Source organism: Myxocyprinus asiaticus, chromosome 36 (genome assembly GCF_019703515.2).
Source record: "Myxocyprinus asiaticus isolate MX2 ecotype Aquarium Trade chromosome 36, UBuf_Myxa_2, whole genome shotgun sequence".
NCBI classification, from domain to species: Eukaryota; Metazoa; Chordata; class Actinopteri; order Cypriniformes; family Catostomidae; genus Myxocyprinus; species Myxocyprinus asiaticus.
Window position 1 is genome coordinate 32,363,000 of NC_059379.1, and position 25,337 is coordinate 32,388,336.

General features: G+C 40.9%; 1 protein-coding gene across 1 annotated transcript in view; it reads left to right on the top strand.

Annotated features, from left to right (window-relative positions):
- The first annotated feature begins 10,039 nt into the window (after positions 1 to 10,039).
- The window catches only part of ace (angiotensin I converting enzyme (peptidyl-dipeptidase A) 1), a 65,008-nt gene continuing 49,710 nt past the window's right edge, over positions 10,040 to 25,337 (top strand). Inside the window, exon 1 of the mRNA XM_051673716.1 lies at positions 10,040 to 10,603. Within this exon, the coding sequence (XP_051529676.1) occupies positions 10,394 to 10,603 (210 nt within the window). The 5' untranslated portion in view covers positions 10,040 to 10,393. The remainder of the gene's footprint in view (positions 10,604 to 25,337) is intronic.

The following is a 25,337-nucleotide window of genomic DNA, read 5'->3' on the forward strand; positions in this document are numbered from 1 at the left end:
TTTTGCCCATATATATATATATATATATCTCTCTCTCTCTGGGGCAGTGGTGGCTCAGTGGCTAAGGCTCTGGGTTACTGATCAGAAGGTCAGGGGTTCAAGCCCTAGCACTGCCAAGTTGCCACTGTTGGGCCCTTGAGCAAGGCCCTTGATCCTATCTGCTCCAGGGGCACCATGTCATGGCTGACCCTGCACTCTGACCCCAGCTTAGCTGGGATATGTGGAAAAAAGAATTTCACTGTATATGTGCAAATGTATAATGTGTGATATATAATTATTATATATATATATATATATACATGCATTACCGGTCAAAAGTTTTGAAACACTTGACCGAAATGTTTCTCATGATCTTAAAAATCTTTTTATCTGAAAGCGTATGCTTAATTGTTTGAAATTAGTTTTGTAGACAAAAATATAATTGTGCCACCATATTAATTTAATTATAAAACTAAAATTTTATTAAAAAAAAAAAAAGTTTTTGAAATTGATGACTTGCACCAAATAATAAAGAAAAGCAGTAAATTAGTATCCAACATAGATGAGAACTCCTTCAATTTACTGTTTATATATATACTATATTTGTTTAGTGTATATATATATATATATATATATATGTATTTGGGCAAAATAATTATTTATTCTCGCAAAGAACACGCGTGAGGCGCATATTTCTCTGAAGGCGCATTTCATGATCATGTTCACAATAAAAACATAATCATTCACATTTTAGACACCTTAATGTTTTGATTAGTAATTAATTAGTAGTTATTTTAAATTAGCCATAGTTAGTTAATAGTTCTCAATGAGGCTAATCAAATTCTGTAATTACTGATTACTTAAAAGTGAACTACCTCAGTCATTAGTCATAACTATTACTTACTGATTGGTTAATCATGTTTCCATATTAGTTAATAGTAGTAACTAAAGTGTTAATGTAATACTACTCATTTGTCCTGCATTAATTCCTGACTAGTTACCTATTAATGACGGACCATTATTATGAAGTGTTACCCCATGCAGGCAGGATTTATGATATTTTCAATTCAAAATTAATTGATTTAAATCAATTAAATCAATTGTACTCACAGTGTCTTATCAGAGAGCATGTCATTTTATCTGGTGTAGACGAGGGAGTAAAACAGCTCTGCACTGTTCCACAGGAAGACCATTCAGCATGGAGAGCTGCTGGAAGACTTAGCAGAAAAAGAAAAAGAAAACTCTACAAAAATTCATTCTGAAACAATATTGCCATTGTTGGTGAAAGGCCCTTCAAGGGTGCTGCAGAACAATACATCTGACCTTTAAACGTAATTACATTTGGGGGTTGAATTCAGCAATTTAAAACAGTAGAGCAGAACCATAAAGGTAAATCTCAGCATGTAACCAGTTAAAAACAAACAAAAAAAGTGCAGTCCTCTGAATTTTTGACTCAGTTTGCTGCCATAGTAATTCTTTGAGTTTAGGTATCACAAATATACAGGATTTTACAATCTTAACATGTTTCTTATCACAACATGGTTAAAGGTGAAATGCAGAGGCGGACTGGCCATCGGGAGAACCGGGACTTTTCCCGGTGGGCTGGCCGTGAAACGGGGCAGCGATAAAAAAAGGTACTGTCTAAATCGCGGTGTTTTCATAAATGCAAAGTTAATTACAGCTGCAGTTAATGCTCCAATGAACTGAAACAACCCAATAACACAGGAGATCCATTTTGACAACTTTGCGCTCTCTGGCCACATGCAAAGCGAAACTGTGTAGCGCTGATGAATTGTGAATCACACATTGTCCGACAATTCATAGTGTATGTTTTTTTTGTGGATGCATGCTCACTTCGGAGAAAAAAGGCAGCATTCACGGTCCCCGCAGGGCTACACAGTGTAGTTGATACAGTAGATGTGATGAGTGCTTGTTTCATTGCACCAACACAGGATGAAAAATATCTATCTAGTATCTATCTATCTATCTATCATCTAATGTTGTATTGTTTTGTATTTGTTATATACAGTATATTCCGCTATCTGTCTATGAGGAATTTACTGAGAAATAGCACTTGGGTGATTTAAAAGAGTGCACTCGTAAAATGTTGCTTAGGAGACCTGGCTGGAGTCACTCAGCACGCCCTGGATTTGAACTCGTGACTCCGGGGGTGGTAGTCAGCGTCTTTACATGCTGATCTACCCAGGCCATCCATTGTGAATAGTTTTTAAGCAAAAACTCTTTGCTAGGAACTCTTTGTAGAACTCCTAGTGGTAAGATAAAAATCTTTGTGAATATGGGCCCAGGTTTTTATCCTGTGTTGAAACCAGGAAGTAATTGTGTTGACATAATCAATGACGAGTGCAATTCAGAGGTTGCATTTTCCCTCTTAAAGGAGACATTTTTGTACAATAACCTCCTGAAACCTGAGCGTGATGCTGTGTGCATTCCATTCCCCTTTTTGATTTATAACTAGTAGCTCCTAAGAAACATGCATAATAATAATAATAATAATAATAATAATAATAATAATAATAATAATAATAATAAAATTATAATTATAATAATTTTTAGATCAAATTGTCTTTCCTAAGTTGTGAAATGTAAATAAATACCAAGCAATAGAAGGTCAGATTTTTATTTTTATTTTTTCAAATTGTTTAATGTTTCTAGGAGTGTTGGTTATTAGTGTTTTTTAAATGTTACAGACATTACATCAGAAATTAGCAAAAATAATTCTGATTCAAAATAATGGCCAGCATCATCCAATCACTGCCAACCATGTTAAAATGAAATTTTGCATGAACCATTATGAACCTGATTACCATTGTCCCATGTCTGCCAAATATGTTGAGTGGTCCAAACATCATCTGCAGCCTGAAACTGAACTTTTGACCGGATGTTAGAAGTGAATGCACTTGGCTACATAGGAAAGCTATAGGATGCTCCTTTGCTCCATTGCTCCCTAATTAGGGAATGACTTAACCTCCAGTGTGCTGTCTGTCTGCACTGGTCTCAGAACAGTTTAAAATGCACCTTATTTCCATCCTAACTCTGAAGGATACAAAAATAAAATATATATATATTTTTTTTAGTACTGTTTAGTCACCACTTGAACATGTAAATTCTAGGTTGTGAAACAAAACCAGTTGAGAACCACTGCTATAAGTAGCTTTGAGTTTATGTTACATTGATGAAAATGAGACACAGGGTTGCACATTTATGACATTACTATCCCCCTCCTGACATAACATATATTTGATGGTTATACTGAAAGCACATTCCAAGTAATGTCAGCGAGAACCCTGGTGTTTTATGATTTTTAACATACCAGAAAATGCTGGTGTGCACTGCCAACCATTGGTCTGAGATGACTTCATTTTATAGGAATATGTACAGCGTGTATTTGTGCCAGGCTTGCAACAGTTCTTCCACAGCCTCAGGGTTTCCAAAAACACTCCAAGAAGAAGCAATGAGCATTTATGTTCTCACCCAAGAAATCTGCAGGGGAGTTTCGGCCAAGTGGTTCCCCTATTTCATTCTTCATATGCCCAGTTCACTACCATTTCTAATGTAATACATCGTAAACAGCCCTAAATCTCCCCATTATACCTTCACATTATAAACATTCCTGCTCCAAGACAATTAATAATTATTTGCAAAAACAGGAGGCTGAAACAATCTCTATCCCTAGAGTTTATCTTTATTGTTTCACCTAGACAGCATAAATTAGAAAGCAAACAGAGACTTTGGCTTCTCAAATGTACCGTATTTTGTTTGAAAACAGTCTTTATTTTTGCAATTCTGTTTCGTGCAGTCAAGAGCATCAAGGGAGATTAGTGAAGAAGAAGAAGAAGAAGAAGAAGAAAAAAAAAGGCAAACTAAAGAATTCAGTCAACGATAAAATGTAAAATACCAATACACAATCCTGTCAACATCACAGGATGGCCGCATTGAAGAACGTTTTTTGTGCATAAGAGTTCATAATAAAGCTGGTCAGATTCACTCTGTATGGATTTTTCCCACTATACCTCTAACACATTGACAGTGTTGTGCTGGCCAAAGCTACCTCTAACCTTATCTCTGCAGATTGGATGTTGTGAGCAATCACAGCTCTGACACACTTCACAAAGTTCCATTACAGCTGCAGAATTGAATTACCCAGCTGAAGTCTTTGTGAGCAAGACAGAGCTGTGTATGTGTCCATGTGAGGGGATAAGTGTAAAGTTCATTCAGTTCACATGGCCAGGCATCACTGACTTTAGTGTTAATTCCAAATCAGATAGATCATCAATAATTTTATGGCATCACTTGCAAGAAAATGGGCAACTAATACATTTTTTATCTACATATTCAAATGTAGTTAATTCCATGGAGAATTACTCAAAGGTTTTATAATTGCTGTTTTATTTTGGTGTTAATTATTAGTATTGATTGGCCACTCATTTTAAATGGGGGGGGGGGGGGTTTGGCATTCCTAACAGTTAGCAAGTTGGGTTGCCAGCCATCCTGTAAAATCCCGTATTTAAAGATGACGTGATGCGGTCCGTCCTATATTTTCAACCTCCTTTACCTCATCCAGTTTTTGGAGTGATGCCCCTGCCTCTATATCCTGTACATCTTAGAAAGATGTGACTTAGAAAGATGACTTGTGAACAAGTCACTTCACAACTTGCTTTTGGCACCCCTCCGTGAACATATCACCCGGAAAATGGAGCTCACACGTGTCCATACTGGTGTCCAAGTGAGCTCCATTTTCTGGGTGTACTGTCCACGTATGGGTGCCAAAAGTAAGATGTGAAGCGAGTTGTTATCAGCTGTACAGGCATTAATACAGTGAAGAGAAATGACTGTTTTATAAAGTCTACCACCCAACCCAAACCTATGCCAAACCCTAACCATTAGTGGAGTAAAAATGTAATGTAAGAGGTGAAAATGTAACGTCCGAATCGTGCTCGTCACTGATTATGCGATCACTCCCTGTCTTGACACAGGATCCGAACCCTGGTCTCACCCGCTGCTAATGCGACGTGCTTCCTGATGCAACACGTTTCCAGGTATGCCACAGGGGTAAGCAATCTGCCTTGAACCGATGCAAACATATCTGATAGGAGATGACAGCGGTCCATGAGTCGACATAATGTCGCTGATCCTAGTGTACCAGAACTATTGGAAACAACATGCCGACCTCCCGTGTGATCATGTTGACGCCCAACAACACTTACCGCTTTGGCCACAGGTGGCAGTGTTATGAATTTCTGTAAGTACAGACTGATTTTAGCTAAAGAAAAGTTGACATACTATTTCTGATCTCACTGAGAGATCAGTCTGGAATGATCAGTATCCCATATGCACAGTACATACAGTACATACATATTATACATGCTATTTGTTACTCAATGTGGCACTGGTGTTTCAGTCAATGACAAAAACGAAGAAGCAATGTGAAAGTAAACTATAGCAAGAGCAACACGTGAACAGTATGGGTGTACTACTAAAATTCTGAAAGTTGGATGTCTATTAAGACTCAACAAGTGCCTGAGAAAATAAATATGCGTACTGTAGCTTTTGTGTAGCTTACAGTATGTGTTATGCGTAGCTCAACATGTGTTTGTATGTATTGTTTGTGAATTTATGTGTGGAAGTAATGAATCTTGCACACACCATCTTTACTTCATGGCCAATGAGGATGTTTTTGTACAAGAACTTGAGAGGAAATCCCTAATTGCAGGGTTGTTATGTTTTTCTCCAGCAGGTGAACTATGATTTGTGAAAATGTTGCTAATTTTTAATGCCTGTGTATTGGTTGTCATGTAACAACAACAGTAGGTTTTGCAAATCAGACTAGTTAATTCTAGTCAATTCTAGTTAATGAAAGTTAGAAGTGGTGCTGGATGTCATATGCTGTAATCTATTTAACTATATCAGTCTCACCTTTGCATTAAAATGTTAACAGATACAGTTGACTTTTAGTAACAGAATGCTTTTGGTCAATAAACGACGCCTGAGCAACAGTTTTCAGAATTGCTCTCTGTCAGCAGGCTCAAAGCATTTTATGTCTAGGACTACAAGGGAATATGGATATCATGTCAGCAAATTCACTGAAAGTTCTTCCCATAGTTCTTTAGGAATGCAGATGTCTGCAAACACTTGCTCTGGGAGAATCAAAAGATCCAACTATTTTTGAACCACCATTTACAATTAAGTAAATATGCAACTCATTGAGATTGTAAATGTACAATTTGGAAAACAGCTTAAGAAGATACAACCAATGGAATTATTTTGGGAAAAGCAAGCATTTATGGTTATGTGCGTGTGAGTTAGGCCTTTCTTAGTTTCAAGTAGCCAGACTTTTCACTACTGGTATAAAGTCTGGTCAACTTTGTAACTTATTCTGGCAAGAATCATTTAGACAGGACCAACCATGGTTTGTTTTGTTTTTATATGCCATTTAGGAAATGGTTTATCTAAAATTGTTGTTACGACAATAACAAATCAGCATGGAAAAACTCATTCAAATAGACTGTATAGAAAACACCAAAATGATACACTAAAACAGTGAAAATGTGCACATAGTTTGTTTAATCAGAATTTCGGTCCATTCATAAGAATTATGTACTGATTATTTGACATAAACTCATAAACATAAACATTTGTCTCCAACAAAACTTTCATTCCTTTGTAGTTACAATTTAAATAGATTGGAGTCAAATTAGTTAGATTCAAACAGTAGAGAACTTTGAAATTTACTGTCATTTGTTTCATTTAATATTTTGTCTTTTCATTTAATACTGTCTTTCCCCAAATTTATCCAATGAGGCAGTTCAGTGTAGGCTATTTCCCATATTCCCCATTGTGTAAAAAAAAAGATCATGAAGCATGTTTTACCGATGAGCAACCTACTGACTCACAAGTCAGAGAGAATGGAGGAGGATTCAAAAAGCCAGAGACCATTTTACTTTCAAATTCAACAAATGGTGCAACATAATAATGCAATGCAAGCTGTTTTTGCCAGCAACCAAACTTCTATCTGCATCAAAAGATTCAACTTCTAACCTGAAGAAGCACCTTGAAGTAAGTATTTCTCAGTTTACAATATTTCAACTATAAATGAAAATTCTGTCATCATGTACTCACTCTCATGTTGTTCTGTATGACTTTCTTTCTTCCGTGGAACACAACAGGAGAAATTTTAAACAGTATACTATTGTTGTTTAGTTCCATCCACTTGCAAAGAATGGGGACTTGAGCTTTCAAGCTTCAAAAACTATGTAAAAGCACCATAAAAGCCTAATAAATGTAGTCCATACATCAGACTGATGCGGTTCTTAAATTCAACAGCCGTCAGAGGTTGCAACTAGGCTGTGGAAGTAAATCAGTAAGGAAATTAAATACTTTTTTTTTTTGTAAAGAAAATGACTAACTGATCTATAATCAGTTAACAATAAACCACTCTTTCCCCAAACTTTCTGTTGTTTTCCCCTTAGACATACAATGTAAGACTGCAGATAAAACTTGAGACATATACAAGCTGGCAGAATAGAGTGGGTGTGTTTTTCAGAAGGCTGAGATTCGACTTTTGATTCATGTGCAATGAAGTTTAACTTGCCAAGTGTCCTTGGCACAAGATGTTACTATGGATATTTCAAAGGACCATGTTGTTTTCTTCTTTTCTCACAGCTTTTTTTTTTTTTTAAAAAAGAGGATAACTGCAGGTCATGCAGTGCAGATCTTCCAGGAGTAGACAGTGATTAGATCAGTCACTGGAGCACCTTGGACATGGTCATGACACCATAAGCTGCCCTAAGCTGCTCCCTCAAAAAAAAAAAAAAAAAAAAAAAAACAAAACAAAAAAAACAAACATAAATTCCAGGAGGATGACATCGTTTGCTCAAGGATTATGGATAGATTCTCCAATACGCTGAGCTGGATATGCCATTACGGCGACTGCGAGTCATGTGCAGGAATGGACTGTTCGTTTTGACATGACTGGCAACACACTCAATGTATAATACAACCCCCCTTTTCCACATTCTCTGCACTGGAAAAAGATTGCAATATGTTCCTCACTAATTTTGCCTGCACTCTACTGCATTGCCATGTTCATCAAATCCAGTTCAGACCAATATGCTTACAATTGAACCAGTGCAAAATACTGTTACGTTCATGGCAATGTTATGCAGTACTGCAATTTCCATTCCAATACTGATAGACAGTTTCCTATAGTTAAAGGGAGAATGAGGAGGAGGAGATGGACCACTTGAAGAAAAATTAATGGGAGAAATCGTAATGCCCAGTATGGTGGGCGTAGGGATAGAAGTCCCTTGAACAAGCCAATCGCCTCATTGGTAAAGGCACCACCCCTTCTCATTGCTCTGTAATGTATGTGGAAATTAGCTGGACCAGCTTGAAAACACATTTTTAGCCTGATTTCAGTTAAAGAAATAAAATGTATTTAATTTTTATTGGTGATTTGAAATATGTTTTGAATTGAAAGCTTATCCAACGGTTTAGGAAATTTTGTAGTTTCCCCATTGAAGTTGATTGGACTTTGCTATAGTTGTCCACAGGAGCAGGTTTCAGTTTGTAACAGTTTTTGAAAATTTGAATCCTAGTTTAAGTGTACAACGTTGCCTGTTTGTAGTGCAAAAAACTCTTTAAATTCTATCAAATCCACCTTTCTTTTTTAGACCTTTTCAATGACGAAAAACAATTACAAATGAATTACAATGTTACTGTGCATGTCTGGTCCTGAAGCATATCCGGTAGCTGCATTTTTTAAAATTAAAATGACATGACGCATACTTTTTAAGTCTAGCTAAAACAGAATAAATAAGATATATATATATATATATATATATAAAATAATTAAATACATAATGAGGTGTCATCATCAGATGCAGAGGAAACAATTCAAAGAACATCAAACGATTACTTGAAGTGACTTTTACAGATGTGTTCCTTTTAGACCAAAGTACTGTATACATCTTACAGTATGCGTACAGGATGAGTGAGTACATTTTGTCATCAATATAATACTTGAGCACTGAACGTATGCAGCCCGATTTTTCTAACTGGCATACTCTGAACGCACAGTATGTGCATGCACCTGGAATTATTAGCACTAATCAGTGGGTCCACAAGGGGGCAACACTTATAATTGACCCACTGATTTTAAACAGAAGTGCAAGAAGATGTAATCACTGGTAAAAAAAAACAAAAAACAGGAGACAAGGTGGAAACAAGAAGAGTGGATGTACAGTTCAAGAGCTGGTGTGAGAGGAGGTCAAGACATTTGTATAACTCGTATAACTTTTATAAGGGACTATAAAAGACATCTTCATGGGTCTAAACTCCTGAAGAGAAAAAGGCACCAAACCGCCTGTGTATGCGAGCACAATCAAATTAAGTATACTTTGAACGGCTGAGCGTTTGACTGTATGCATACGATAAACGTTCGCATCAAAGTCGAAGTATACTTTAAGCTTGATCTTGTTGACACTCAGCATGTCTTCACTAGAGAGGCGATGAAAGTGAATTATAGTTTAGAGATACTTACAATTAATTCCTTAGCAGAAAGGTCGTGAATATTAGATCACTCTCATCATAATCGATGAAGCTTCTTTCAATATAATGGGAGTGATCTATAAGGCCACCAGACCAATGCATATTCCTTAAAATGGTTTAGAAATCGCTTTAATATTTACTTCCTTAGCAAACAGAAGGAAATATTCTCTCTCTCCAAAGACTTTCTGATTGTGATGATTAAAGAGGAATGGCAATGTCTTAATTTAAACACTCAAGACAGAGCCCCACTTCATCACTGATTGCACCTACTTAAACTAGATTGTGAGTGGTTAGTGAATAAGATGCAGTTTTTTTGGACTGAAATACACGTACAAAAATTGTGCAACTGTTTAGTGAATTCGCCTCTTGCTGGCCACCTGCTAATGTTGTGTTTTGTGTGTTGGTCCCCCAGCATGGGTTGCTGAGAAAAAGGAGACTCCATTTTCATTTTGTTTAATTTGATTGCCTTCAAAGGAGAAACGACGGAGATATTATATCATTTATGATTTGTTTCTTTCATAAGGGACCAGTCACCAGAATAAGATAGGAGAGGCTCACAGGTGAAGACAGGTCCTGGGAGAGAGAAGGAAGGGGAGAGTAGCAGGGACAGGGAGAGAGAGGAAATATGTGTATCCTTCAGGAGAGGGCTGGGTTAAACTGACACTTAAAAAGAGCTGGCTGTGATTGTTCTGTGCCTGAAAAACAGGGGAAAGTGGGAGAGAAAAGCAGCCAGAGAGAGGAAACCACTGTACATACAGCAGTGAGTGTGGCATCCATTGCAGGACGGCGCCTCTGTGAAGTTTTATTCTGTCTTTTTCTGTCCTTCATTCTGCAGCTGTGGTCCATTATGCATTGGGCAGTGGTGCTGCTGGCTTTCATCAGCACAATCACAGCTCTGAAACCAGAGTGGAGCCCGGGGGAATACCTTATGACAGAGATCGGGGCTGAGATGTTTGTGAACGAGTACAACTCAACCGCTGAGGAGGTCTTCTACTTCAGCACAGAGGCCAGCTGGAACTACAACACCAACCTGACGGAACACAATTCCAAGCTGAAGGTAGAAGTGTTTTCCAGCTAAATTTGCTTATAATGTACAGTAGTTCAGTTTCTGCAGCTTCCTTTCAAGATATTGTCTACATTGTGCCATAATGTTGCTGGAATTTATGGAACTACAAAAAACGTGAGGTACAATACATGTTTTTGATTTTCTGCACACTTTGTTTTAGTTACAATATGGGGTTTGTTGCAACTGCACAAACTGTAGTGTAATATTATTTGCGCTTTGCCTCCATATGGTACCATTGGTGTTAGGCTGTGTGACTCTGTTGGAAAGCTCATTTTTGAAATGCCACAGAAATACTTCACAAATTCAACAGCTGTTTGTGCAGCCTGTACTAATTTAACAGCTTGCTACGATGCCTCCATAAAAGCACACTTTATGTTTTCCAATGGAGTTTTATTATCATTATTATTTATAGTTTTAGGACTCCAGTAAAGTTTCAGTGAGGTGAGGGAATAATAATTGTGGGATTATTCAGTAACTTTGACACAACATTCTACAAGTGTAAAAGTTGTGACAGACAAGACAAATAATTAAAAGGCTCACATGTGTGATTGTATTGCTTAGACTATGCTCTTTCAGAGCCCAGGGGATTTAAAGGAGTTCCCAGCTGTGTTTAATTTAAGTATGAAGTTTGTCTCAGAAAGAATACATAATGAGACCATTGCTGGCATACTATCAGAGTATAGAGCCATGAAATTAATGTGGATAGCATAGCTCAGATCATTTGGTCTTGAATAATTTGACGAGTTTGACGATTGCAATCTCTGACTTTTGATTGCAGACTTGACAGATCTTGGCAAATCTTAGCACAGTTCGAGACATTGTTGAGATCTCTTCTGAAACTCTAGAGGAGACACATGTGAGATCACTGGGGTCTTTTTCTCAGGATACAAATCTGTGAAGCTGGGGATTTGCAAAAAAGCCATTTGATCTCATTGGGTGAAACAATTGAGAAAGCTCACATGAGATTTCTCTTTCTGATGGGATGCCATGTCTTCTGTGGAAAATCCTACCTACATTATGTGATGTCAGAATCTTAGAAAGGAATTCTTGGCCCCTTATCTTTTAAAAATCTTTTTTTTTTTTTTATCCCCTTTTCTCCCAATTTGGAATGCCCAGTTCCCACTGCTTAGTAGGTCCTCGTGGTGGCGTGGTTACACCTCAATCCGGGTGGCGGAGGACAAGTCTCAGTTGCCTCCGCTTCTGAGACAGTCAATTCATGCATCTTATCACGTGGCTCATTGTGCATGACACTGTGGAGACTGCACATGTGGAGGCTCATGCTACTCTCTGTGATCCACGCACAAATTACCACGTGCCACATTGAGAGCGAAAACCACTAATCGCGACCACGAGGAGGTTACCCCATGTGACTCTACTCTACCTAGCAACCGGGCCAATTTGGTTGCTTAGGAGACCTGGCTAGTGTCACTCAGCACACCCTGGATTCGAACTCGCGACTCCAGGGGTGGTAGTCAGCGTCAGTACTAGACATTTTGGACCTGTAGCCACAACTCTGTGCATTGCTATCAGTTACTGGTGGAAAACAAAAGCTATCCAAGCGTGGTGAAACAATGCTTACTACAACTGATTTCTCTATACAGTATGTATAAGTAAAGGACATACCAGTTCAGCATTTACATACAGTAACTCTGGCAGATGTTTTCCAAAGAGACTTACAGTGCATTGAATGGAAGGTATACATTTGTCATTTCCAGTTAATTAAGACCACAAACCATAGAGTTCCTAGTGCAAAGCTCTACCAGTTGAGCTACAGGTTCAGCAAAAGTAATATTCGGATGGGATTAAGTTTACCGGACATACGTCTGTAAAGTAATTGTTACTGTGGATGCCTGTAATGTTTACTGTTAATTCGTATTGTATAAGCAATATCTGTAGAAATTTCAGAGATGGGCGTATCTTTTGCAAAGCATTGTCATCCTTTTGAAACACAATTAGTTTATAAACTATTTAAACCATTATGGGTCATTTATGTATTGGGATATGCATATGCTAGGCTAGGCTAGCTAATGCAGAATAAATCTTACCTAAATTTGCCACAAGCCTTAATCGTCTGATGAGTGGTTTGCGTTCTCATGTTGCATCTTCAGGCTCTGCATCACCACACTATACTACCACACTTCAGAAACAAGGTAAAAAAAAAAAAAAAAAACAACAGCATCCAGGAGCACCTCCATACTTAAAACAAAAATACTGGGGTCCCTTTCTTACAGGAGATTGGTTAATATTTAGCCTTATTTCAAATCGTGCAGGATTAGTATAACCTGGGGTTAATTCGTATGAGATTAAAATCATGGAGAAGCTCTCGTAAATATTACCCCACCTCCCTGTATAATTCTAATCCCATGTAAAACAATGAAAGTGAAGGTGATATAGATTGTGAAAGAAACACGTACCAGCTGCCAGTGTGATCAATGCAAAAGCGAAGTGGTCACCATTGGACACCTCCTTTTCCCACTGTGGCACACACACCCACATACCTCTTTCAGACAGCTGTCTCAACACTGTTTCACAGCTGTCTCAACACTCCCTCAGACCTTTGCAAATGAGTGCTGACATCTGAACGGACCCTGAAAATAGCCTATAAAAGAGTGATAGAAAGCTGGGCAGAACCTGAGCGATGCCTGGCGTGATGTCTATTATTTCAGACACATCAAACGAGGTGATCAAAGAGCCTCAGGTTCGGGCATCTTGATTAGACGCGGCGGGCATAGGGCCAGGTTGTTGCTGTGAGCAGGGCTCACCCTCATTCTATACAATGACAGAGCACCATTGTATCAAAGCAACACACTCCAGCGGACTCATTCCACAGAGACTGCGGTCATTGGGCATCAGTTATGGTAGCTGGAGCAGGAATTTTTGATTTGCAGTGGAGTTTTATTAAGAGGGCAGATGTCTTAGGGGACTGTAAATGCAACAGATGGTTTTACAGAAGTTATGCTAATGTAGCATATGCTAATGTACCTGCAGTGCATAAAAACTTTATAAATTCCATGCACTGTTGATAAGAGCAGTAGATAAGAGTTGATTTAGAACAATGTTGGTGAAACGTTGGTGTATTGAGCAATATTTGCATTGTTCTTTCAATTTGCTTTTTTACATAATGTACAGTCAGTGTTGGTCAAGCTACTCAAAAAATGTCGCTAGCTAAGCTACCAACTACTGTACAGAAAATCAGTTTTTTTTGTTCTCTGTGTTTTAAAGTAATAAAATAACGTAAGCGTATTGCGGAGTGAGAAATGGCTCCAAATGATTCAGTGCGTGCATGAGCAGTGATGTAGTTATAGTCAGTTACATGAGTAATTTAGATTTATTCACAAACTGATTCAGACCGTTATGCTATCACGTGTGTCCAATTCATTGTAAAGAAACGACTTAAAAGTGTGATTAATTTGTGAATCGGATATCTTTAGTTTTGATTCAAAACTGGTGACAGTAAATATCAGGTACACGGCTTTTGTCAATGCTACTGCACTGACATATCAATAAAATAGCTTAGGTACTGAAAAGCTAATTGATTTAAAAACTAGTGAAGCTACCACTATGCTACTGAAAAATGTAGTTAAGCCAATAGTTTCACTATTTGTAGTGAAGTTACTGCTTATCACTGTGTACAGTACATACAAATGCCATTATATCAGAGAGGGCAGGTGAACAAATGACGTTATACCATGTATGTGGCATAATGGCTTGCAAATTCCTACTTGGAAAAGTGTAATAGAACAGGACTTGAGATTGGACTTAGAAACTTGTGAGAAATCCACAAGATGTTGGTGCATGATGTCACACAAACATGGTGGACACCCAGAGAGATGTACACAGTTCATGATAAACATTTACTTTTAAACAAATAAAATACAAGTGTATAACACTTTAAAAGAGCTTTCTTGTTGATAATTTTACACTTGCAAAATAAATGCTCGCACTGTATAGAAGCATTTATCCTGCAATTTGGTAGCCAGGAGATGAAGTTGACAATAGACATCTGCAAAGCAAATGCTAGGACTGCAATTTGTTTCTTTACATTGTCTTTCAAAGCATCAGGCAATGGAACGCTTTTATGGTTGAAAGTCAGAGATATCAAGTAGGTATTTCGCAAATCCAACTTTGAATGGAATGCAGCATTAGATGCCCATTTGAAAATGGCCCAAATTAGATGCTAAAAAACCAGATCTCATTAGTGTTGATTAGAGACCGACCGATATGGGATTTTTGAGACAGATACCAATTTTAGAGAGGGAAAATTCACCGATTACCGATATAGTGGCCGATATATTAAATTTTTGAGCTGGAATGAAAACAGACCTTTTCTATGTGGATTTTTCACCGATTTTGCACCGATATGACTATGCAAAGGTACTCAGAAGGCTGTTTTCTTAAACAAATATTTTTATCAAAGAATATTTGACATTCTTATTATACATTGTCAACAAATTCTAGAAATGAACACTAAGAAAATAAAGAATAAATAAAAATAAAATAAATAGCTTTATAAACATCAGTACTCTATATGTTTAGTATCAGTCAAATGCTGACCATTAAAATAAAGAATAAATACAAATAAAATAAATAGCTAAATAAACATCAGTACTGTTTGTTTAGAATCAGTCAAATGCTGACCATTTAAATTAAGAATAAATACAAATAAAATAAATAGCTAAATAAACATCAGTAATACTGTTTAGTATCAGCCAAATGCTGACCATTTAAATAAAGAATAAATAAAAATAAAATAAATAGCTAAATAAACATCAGTAGTACTGTTTAGTATCAGTCAAATGCTGACCATTTAAATAAAGAATAAATAAAAATAAAATTAATAGCTAAATAAACATCAGTATTACTGTTTATTATCAGTCAAATGCTGACTATATTAATACTGCCGAGTCAAGATAAACAATGGCAGCTGTGTTACACCGTATTCTGCTATACAAGTTCAGGGGAAACTTTCAACGGTGGAAAACCAGACTTTTAAATATTACATTTTATAAATGACATAACTGGAATTGTTCGGTTGAAGGGGGTACCAAACTGTGAATCCTAAAACAAAACAGTTTGGTGAATACATGTTTACACATTAGCTTCCACTCAGCTGACAACAATGAAAGTAGCTATGTGATTAGCTAGTTAGCTATAAGCTCGTTGTCACGGAGAGTAAAAGACGGACATTGTTTATTTTACTTTCCAGCATTGTGTCTCACCAACTAGGTAATAACATAGCATGAAATCAATACTCAGCTGACAAAATCTACCACCACACCGTTGTCTGCTGAGCTGCAAAAAGATGCTCTGTTGTTTACCTTTCAATCTGCTACATTACTGACTGCACTGACAAACTATAGCTGGCTAACAGCAAACAGACATGAGTGACATGGTTGTCAGGGACAAGGTTAACGTTATATTAGTTATATTGAAAAGCGAAAATGATGGGGTCATTGTTTATTAAGTTTCCAGTATGTATTTAACAGACTAGTTAACAACTTACCGTGATGACACCACTGAACTCCGCCCTGTCTGCAGAGCCACTGTCAGTTCAGCTCTGTAAACAATGGATAAAAGGCCAATGAAAATTGGCGAGTGGTATTTGCATGCCACTCCCCCGGACATACGGGTATAAAAGGAGCTGGTATGCAACCACTCATTCAGATTTTCTCTTCAGAGCCAAACGGTCATGCTCATTGAGCTGAATCCTCTGTTCATTCACCTCTACTGGATCTGACGGCGCATTTCAGCGGCTTCTCCCTCCTCTGCACTGGTGCACTGCAGAGAACGCCCCTGGACGCTTCAGCAGAAAAACAAGAGAGTATATTTTCTGAAAGAGCTTTTTTCTCCTCTAAAAGAGTATATATTTCTCTAAAAGAGCGGCACACACGGAACGTCTTTTTAAAGACGCGTCTTTTTAAAGATGCCTTCCTGATTGTGTGTTATTCCTGGTTGCGGTCGTTATCTCTCAACTTCGGATGGTCATGATCACTGTCTTTCGTGTCTGGGCGTGACCCACACGGAGGCAGCATTTGTGGATGGTTCATGTTCTCATTGCGAGAACATGACCATGGCAACGTTGCGGTCGTGGCTTGCTTTTGTAAGAAAGCAAGACACCCCAGCGGCACCCCGCCTCGGTCCTTCTACCTACGGGTATGAGGACAGCGCGGCTAGCACTGGGGGCGATTTGGGGACCCCAATGGGATCATCTCTGCCGGGTATCCCCCCACGGACCTCCCATTCCCCAGCACGCTTGTCTGCCCCAATCGGGCTTCTGGATGAGTTCGCTCACGGCGAGTCTGGCTTCTTGTTTGGAGCCTGCGAAGATGATGAGCTCTCGAGTGCAGCATCGGAGAGCAGATTTGTCCAGTCGGACGCAGAAGCCTCAGCTGGGCTTCCCACTTCGGGGACAATTGCCCAGTCACAGGCCGATGTCGAAATGACCGACATGCTCGCGGCTTGATGATTGGCTCCTGGGCTCGCGGCGCCGCTCAAAGCAGCCATGCCCCGCTCCAGTGCCATTCTTCCTGGAAGTGCACGAGGAGCTGACGAAATCGTGGGAGGCACCTTTTACTGCCCGGCCCCGATTCTGCAGTTCTCTCTCACTACCCTCGATGGCGGGGTGGCCAGGGGCTATACAGAGATTCTCCCGGTGGATAAGGCGCTCGCGGTGCACCTATGCCTGCAGAGCGCTGCCACCTGGCGCGGATGCCCTAAGCTCCTGTCCAAGCCCTGTAGGCTCATGTCGTCCCTGACAGCTAAAGCCTACAGCGCTGCTGGACAAGCCGCCTCTGCCCTGCACGCCATGGCTCTCCTGCAGGTCCACCAAGCCAAGGCGTTGAAACTGCATGAGGGTAGTTCCGCTCCAGATTTGATGCAGGAACTGCGCTTGGCGACCGACCTCGCTCTCCGAGCGACGAAGGTCACGCCGTGGTCTCTTGGCGGATGATGGCCACACTTGTGGTGTCTACCAGGGGTGTAGTGGCTTCCTGGGCCCTGGCCAGAGGTGCCTCTCTAACAGACATTTGCAGAGCAGTGGGCTGGGCAACACCCAACACTTTTGCAAGGTTCTACAACCTCCAGGTGGAACTGGTTTCGTCCCAGGTAGTGGCACGCAACAGAAGCGGATAAGCCCGGGATAGCTGGCCGGGTATATCGCTTGCACATAGCGCCTTCCACCTCCTTTTGAGCTGAAGATGTGCACCATTAATTCCCAGTAGTGTTCACAAGTTTGTTCCCTGGTTGACTTCCTCCGAGCCCTGTGGCAGTCGAGTTTTCAGAGAGATTCGCTGCCGGCCCAGTACATGTGCTAACTAAGAGTCCTGTTCTGGAGTAGGTGCTCTGCATGTGGCGGTTCTCTGTAAGGCTAACCCCATGAGATATATATCTTCCACTGATTTGTTTCCCTGCTGGCAAACTGCATCTTCCTTGTGCAGAGTCTCCATGTTTGTAGTAACTCCTCCCCCATTGGGCAGGATCTACCTTGAAGACTGTCCACATGGTTGGAAAAACCATGTGACGTATCCTTCCACTTAAATATCCCCCCTCTCTTTGGGTGAGGTGTGGTCTCCGCTGTGTTTTCCCCTTGGGAGGGACACCACCCGACTAGACCTGGTGGCCCAGTCGGATAATCCCCCTTCTTTTTTAAGGAGTGGAAAAAAGAGAAGGGGAAAAGAGGCCACGACTGGGTTAGCCTGTCTCTATCACTTGGGTAGTCGACTTGTCCCCAAAAAGGGCCGTTTGACACTCATAACTATGTTGGGGGAGGTTACGTGTCGACCTGATGTGCTGGCTATGAGGCACACAGTAGTCTGCCCACCACACACTGCCAGTTCACGTAACACAGTTCAGCCAGTTGTGGCATTCTGTATAGGGACCACTAGTGTCACTACATCGACACAACGTCAAGTGAGTGACAGATAGGGAACGTCATGGTTACTTGTGTAACCTCCGTTCCCTGATGGAGGGAAGGAGATGTTGTGTCCCTCCTGCCACAACGCTGAACTACCTGCTGAAATGGCTGGACCTTATATCGGCTCCTCAGCATAAAACCTGAATGAGTGGTTGCATACCAGCTCCTTTTATACCCGTATGTCCGAGGGAGTGGCATGCAAATACCACTCGCCAATTTTCATTGGCCTTTTATCAAAGACCAGAGGTGTCTCGGGCTCCCAAGAGTGACCCCTAGTGTCACTACATTGACACAATGTCTCGTTCCCTCCATCACGGAACGGAGGTTACACAAGTAACCATGACGTTTTCTGCATTATATGTTCTGAAAAAAGTTTTCATATCGGCGCATATTGGTAAAATATACGCCAGTACCGATATATTGGTGAAAGGCTCATATCTGTTGATAATATCGGCTGACCGAAATATCGGTGGGCACTAATGTTGATTGCATGCAGCAAGACCTGATCTGTGCCAGATATATATGTAATAATAATATTTTAGAGTCTTAAAATTGGTTGATGTTGTAAATGTGGCCCTAAAGTCTGCACTGCAATGCATTCCACTGAAATATACAGTTTGGTATATTTCCATGCCACACCCATACATTAGAAGCTCTCTCTCTCTCTCTGTGTGTGTGTGTTGGAATGTGTGCTGGGAGCGAATGAGTAGAGTGTGTGGTGAGTGCGAGTGAATTGTGCCTGCTGTGCCTTCTTTTTTCTAACTTTCTTTTCTATGTTGTATGGTATAGTTAACTAGATTGAAAAGTTTTTGGACAAACTTTAGGTTGGCTTGAAAAAGCCTAGTCTGAAAGTTTATTGATAAGATGCTTAGCTAGGCATTGCTAACATGTTTTAGCATGTTGCTAGTATGTTTTAGCACTTAGCTAGGTGTTGCTAGCATGTGTTAGCATGATGCTAGCAGGTTTCCAGCATGTTTTAACACTTCACTTGGCATTGCTAGCAATAGTTAGCATGATGTTAGCATGCTCTAGCACTTTGCTATGCATTGCTAGCATGTATTAGCATGATGCTAGCATGTTTAACCACTTCGCTAGACATTGATAGCAATAGTTAGCATGATGCTAGCATGTTTTAGCACTTAGCTAGGCATTGCTAGCAATAGTTAGCATGATGATAGCATGTTGCAAGCATGTTTTAGCACTTAGCTTGGCATTGCTAGCATGTGTTAGCATGATGATAGCATGTTTCTAGCATGTTTTATCAATTCACTAGGTGTTGTTAGCATGATGCTAGATTGTTTCTAGCATGTTTAAGCATGTTGCTAGCATGTTGCTTTGCTAGGCTAGGCTTTTGCATTTGGTTGCTAGGCAGTAACCAGGGTGATACTAATAAGGCTCCTTGCTAGCCTGAGTCAAATGACCCAACCCGGAAGTCTCTACGATGTTCTGGTGCAGAGATATATGTTTTGCTACTTGGTTGCTAGGCAGTTACCAAGGTGATACTCAAAAGGCTCCTTGCTACACTGAGTCAAATGAACGAACCAGGAAGTCTCTACGATTTTCTGGTGCAGAGATATGTGATTTGTTACTTGGTTGCTAGGGTAACCCCATCTGGTTGCTAGGCAGTTACCAAGGTGATACTCAAAAGGCTCCTTGCTACCCTGAGTCAAATGAATGAAACCGGATGTCTTTACGGTGTTCTGGAGCAGAGATATGTGATTTGTTCCTTAGTTGCTAGGGTAACCCCATCTAGTTGCTAGGCAGTTTCCAAGGTGATACTCAAAAGGTATTATTGTATGTATATACATGCTAGGTATTATTTGATAATAGAGTTTGTGTATGAAACTAAACTTCATGTTACGAGATGAATTTAGTTAGTTATGACATTTTTATTTTAAAATGTTATTTTAATTTATTTTTATTGTAAACCACCAGGTAACTTATGCACGTCTTTTTTTTTTAGCCTACATCTCTGACACTTTTGAAGGACAATTCTGTTAAATGTATGACTCAAAATTATTATTCTCCATGTTTTTGCAGTTAAAGCATAGAGCATAGAAGAATACAGTTTAGCTGTTATAAATGTGGTTGGCCATAAATGTGCTTTGGCTGCCTCAAGAATGAACAATGCAATTGTTTTGTTCTTAAGCACTGTAGAAAAGGCAAGTGAGGTGGTGGAAAGAGGTATAGTGTTACAGGGTTTGTTTACACTGGTACTACCTCTTTCCACACCCGCAAAAAAAGTTATGTTGTCTAATGTCCAGCTGTTTATCAAAGATGAAATGTTGGCAAGAGAACTTTCACGCTTTGGAAAACTGGTTTCACCTGCTAAAAAGATCGCAATTGGCAGCAAATCTGAGTTTGTAAAACATGTAGTCTCCTTTGGCAAATTTGCATACATGGTTTTAAAAGACAACGGACCTTGATTTGAATTTGAAATTTAGAATAGATGATTTTGACTACACAGTCTTTGTATCGACTGACTCAGTGAGGTGCTTTGGATGCGGAAAAAATGGGGCATTTAATCCGCGGTTGCCCAGAGAATAGTGCAACCAAGTGTTTCTGCTAAAGGCAGTGTACAGGTTGAGGCTGTTAATTCTGCCAGTGCTGATGTGACGACTCTGATTGAATTGGGGTCAACTGCAAGTTTAACTGCAGATAAAACGTTAAATGAACAGTCTGCAACTGTAGAGAGGGTTGGAGAAGGTGATCGAGTCTATTAGAATTGAGTCTAATTTGAGTGAGGTCAGTGAGATTGAGAATGTTGAGAATTTTGAGAATTCACAGACAAATTCAATGAGTCAGGTGTCTGATGTGGAATCCCTTTCAGAAAGCATATACAATGGTGATAGCACAGTGATGGAAGTTGATCAGAATATTTTCAAAGCACTTCTAAAAAGGAAAAAGATTGAGAAAGGTACTGTAACTAAACAAGCAAGAAAAACAGGTAAACAACAAAATGAAAATGATCACGGTGTTGATAGCGAGAGTGATTTTTCTGATTCAAGTGCTTCTGCTTGCTTCAAGTGTTGTTGGTCATGTGACAGTTATAGTTCTGAAGGAATCATGAAATTTCTAAAAGTAACACAAAATTTAAGAGGTGTACAAATTGTTGATTACTTTCTGGATCTTAAGAAATTTGTTGAAGTCACTAAGATTTCAAGGAGGGAAGGACGTTTCACAGACAAAGAGGTGTATCGTCTGAAGAAGATTGTCACCAGGGTACGAAACCAACTGAGTAACTGTGATAGTGAAGCAGCTTAGTTTCTTGGCCTTTGTTGGCTGTCTTCTTTTCTGTGTTTTATGGTTAATTTCTTTCTATGAAATGGATGAAATTCGCATTGCGTCTCTAAATGTGAATGGTAGAAATATATGAGTTAATGAGACAGAAAAGAATTGATGTGTTATTTGTGCAAGAAACACATGATGAAAAAAAATGCTGCTGAGTAGATTAAAGAATGAGACAGTTTATCATTCTTAAGCCATAACACTTACCATAGTGGAGGTGTTGCTATTTTGTTTGCTAAAAGTTTTGTTCCTTGTTCAGTTTAAATGGAGGAGGTCCTAAAAAAGACTTCTGAAAGTTGTTGTAGAGTTTGAAAATTATATCTTTGTTTTTATGTTTGTTTATGCCCCAACTTTACCAACACAAAGAAATAGTTTTTTAGATACACTTTGTACAACTTTAGAAGGATGTAATAGTGAAGATTATCTTTTTCTAGGTGGAGATTTTAACTGTGCAGAACAAAATATAGAAAGGAGTCACATCGAGCCACATATTCCCTCTGCAGACGGCTCATTCAACTGATTGAAACACACGAGTTATGTGATGTATGGAGAAACTTTCATAAAGATTAAAAACAATATACATGGATACATGCTATATTGACTATATTGATAACTAACTATCATTAGCACGGTTAGACAGGTTTTACGTTTTAAAACATCGACTGTTTAAAAAAAAAAAAAACTGTTTTATTTCTCCAGTTGGATTTTCAGATCACAGCTTAGTAGGGTATAATTACTCTTAACTCTATTAAACTAAACAGTGCTTACTGGCACTTCAATACAACTTTGATAAATGATGTGCAGTTTAAAGACATTTTGCAGTGTTTTTGGAAGAATTTTAAAATGGAGAAGAAGAATTTTCTTTTATTACAAAAATCAGAATCAGAATCAGAATGAGCTTTATTGCCAAGTATGCTTACACATACAAGGAATTTGTCTTGGTGACAGGAGCTTCCAGTGTACAACAATACAAAAACAATACAAAACAGCAGCAAGACATAGATAATAATAAACAATAAAAAATAAAACTAATTATACACATACGTACAGACACACACATACATACATACACACATTGAAAAGTGGTGGGACTTTGGGAAAACACAAATAAAACAGTTGTGTCAACAATACACTCCTAATGTGACCAAAGCGCGGCTAGCACTGGGGGCGATATGGGGACCGCAATGGGACCACCTCCGATGGGTATCCCCCCGTGGACCTCCCATTCCCCAGCAAACTCGTCTGCCCCGATCGGGCTTCCGGATGAGTCCGCCAGCTCGTCTCATGGTGAGTTTGACCTCTTATTCGGAGCCCGCAAAAGTGATGAGCTCTCGAGTGCAGCATCGGAGAGCGGGCTCATCCAGTCAGACGCGGAAGCCTCAGCTGGGCTCCTCCCTTCGGGTGCGGTCAGCCCGGTCACAGACTGACACGGAGATGACGACATACTTTCCCGGGCAGCTGCGAGCGTCGGGTTAGAGTGAAACCCTCCACTCTCCCCTGAACCGCTCAAAGCCACGCCCCGCCCCCGTTCCTTTCTTCCCGGAAGTGCACGAAGCGCTGACAAGGTCGTGGGAGGCACTTTTTACTGCCCGGTCCTGATCTTTCAGCTTCCCCGCCCTCACTACCATTGATGGTGGGGTGGCCAAGGGCTATTCGGCAATCCCCCCGGTGGATAAAAGTGCTTGCAGGTGCACCTATGCCCGCAGAGCACCGCCACCTGGCGTGGGTGCCCAAAGCTCCTGTCCAAGGCCTGTAGGTTTATGTCGTCTCTGATGGCCAAGGCCTACGGTGCCGCTGGACAAGCCGCCTCCGCCCTTCACGCCATGGCACTCCTGCAAGTCCGCCAAGGCGCAAAAGGAACTGCACGAGGGTAGTTCTGCCCCGGGATTGATGCAGGAACTGCGCTCGGCGAGCGACGAAGGTCACTGCGCGGTATTTCGGGCAGACGATGTCCACATTAGTGGTCCAGGAGCGCCACCTTTGGCTCAACCTGGTCGAGATGGATGAGGCTGACAAGACACGGTTCCTTGCTGCCCCCATCTCCCAGGCTGGCCTATTCGGCGACACCGTCGAGGACTTTGCCCAGCATTCTCGACAGTGAAGCAGCAGATGGAGGTCCCATATCCTGCCCCAGCGCAGCTCAAGATCCCGCACCTTGTCTGCTTGTTGCACCTTTGCATTTAATTGCGCTGCATGCCCAAGTGGCTGCAGTACCCAAGAGTTCAGCAAGAGTGGTTTCCTTGTTCCCTGGGTCACGTATCCAGTGTGCACGGCCGTCATCACGACCACCATCCACCACTCTATTTGGCAGGTTTGGTGCTCCATCGGCAGTCTTCCCACCCCTGAGCACCCAGCTGTGGCACAAATCCACCCCCGATGTGACAGTCTCCATGGGTCACGAGGACAGGCCTCTTCCTCCCCCATCCCAGGCTGTTCCGGGGGTGGTCACAAGGAGCCAGGTAAGTACTTCAATGTCCCTGAACTCAGGACAGCCACGACATGGTGTGGCACCTCAAGCTCCACCCCACCGCGAGGCCCCACCCGCCGGTACGTCCGACGAGATTGTCCCTTTGGTCCCCCTCGCGCGAAGCTTGGATGCGTGGCTTGCGCTTTCCAATCCGTCGCGATGGCTGGTCCGGACCGTCCGACTCGGCTACACAATTCAGTTCACCAGGCGTCCACCCAGGTTCAGCGGTATCCACTTCACCTTGGTGATGGACGAAAACGCTGCTACCTTGCGCGTGGAGATAGAACCTGTCTCTCCGGCCGAGATGAAGAAGGGGTTTTACAGCCCCTACTTCATCATACCGAAAAAAGGCAGTGGGTTGCGGCCAACCTTGGACCTGCGAGTACTGAACCGGGCTTTACACAGACTCCCGTTCAAGATGCTGATGCAAAAACGCATTCTGGGAAGCGTCTGGCATCAAGATTGGTTCGCGGCGGTAGACCTGAAGGACGCGTACTTCCACGTCTCGATTCTATCTTGACACAGACTCTTCCTGCAGTTTGCATTCCAGGGTCAGGAGTATCAGTACAAGGTCCTCCCTTTAGGCCTGTCCTTGTCCCCTTGCGTCTTCACGAAGGTCGCAGAGGCAGCCCTTGCCCCATTAAGGGAAGTGGGCATTCGCATTCTCAACTATCTCGATGATTGGCTAAACCTAGCTCACTCTCAGGACATGTTGTGTGCACACAGGGACTTGTTGCTCTCACACCTCAACCGACTAGGGCTTCGGGTCAACTGGGAAAAGAGCAAGCTCCTCCCGGTTCAGAGCATCTCTTTCCTTTGTTTGGAGTTGGACTCAGTCTCTTTGACAGCGCGCCTCACGAAAGAGCGTGCACAGTCGGTGCTGGCCTGTTTGAAGGTGTTCAAACAGAAAACAGCGGTTCCACTGAAACTCTTTCAGAAGCTCCTGGGGCATATGGCATCCTCAGCGGTGGCCACCCCACTCGGGTTGATGCATATGAGACCGCTTCAGCACTGGCTTCAGACTCGAGTCCTGAGATGGGCATGGCACCGCGGGACAC